Raw genomic sequence first — 542 nt, 5'->3', positions numbered from 1 at the left:
ACCTGTCTCTCTCCAAAGTACCGAGACAGACGTGTCCATAGTTGGCATTGCTGCTGCCACGGAATTATCCTGGAGTTGTTGTGGTGTTTTTCCAGACGGTTGTGCATCTTGATCAATGATCCTTTTTAATCGCCGACGACCCGTCTTGATTTCTCCATCCTCGCCAAGTTTTTGTCGGAGACCGGTGTTCGGGTTGTACTCGAAAAAGTTGACGTATAAATCAGCGGTATCCGTCGAGCCCGGTCCGCTTTCCAGAATTTTTTCCTGTTGTAGTTGACGGACGAAACAAGACTTGCCAACTCCATGGTGACCAACGACAGCAATGGTGATATTACAAGGCTATTCCCGTAGTGTATTGATGTTGTTGCTGCTGCTGTCTCTGCTCCATTCGATCTAAACAAAACATCTGGACATTTACAGAGCAAATAACACATTCCTTATTTATTAGTACAGTCCAAACATGACACCCTGAACCATGCTAAAAAAAAAATCCAATTTGTAGATAGTTTTAGATTTTAGAACGCCTGCTTAAACATAATTTC

The 542-nt window shown here is 43.2% G+C and overlaps 1 protein-coding gene across 1 annotated transcript in view; it reads right to left on the bottom strand.

Moving 5' to 3' along the window:
* Nucleotides 1-542, bottom strand: part of LOC110455902 — a gene marked incomplete at its 3' end in the record, with an annotated part of 6,526 nt that overhangs the window by 828 nt on the left and 5,156 nt on the right. The window contains exon 2 of the mRNA XM_021506332.1: nucleotides 3-339. Coding sequence (XP_021362007.1) covers nucleotides 3-339 — 337 coding nt within the window. The remainder of the gene's footprint in view (nucleotides 1-2; nucleotides 340-542) is intronic.

Source organism: Mizuhopecten yessoensis, unplaced genomic scaffold (genome assembly GCF_002113885.1).
Source record: "Mizuhopecten yessoensis strain PY_sf001 unplaced genomic scaffold, ASM211388v2 scaffold8401, whole genome shotgun sequence".
In the NCBI taxonomy this organism is placed as follows: Eukaryota; Metazoa; Mollusca; class Bivalvia; order Pectinida; family Pectinidae; genus Mizuhopecten; species Mizuhopecten yessoensis.
Note: the sequence above shows the minus strand (reverse complement) of the source record. Positions and strands in the feature narration are given on the sequence as shown.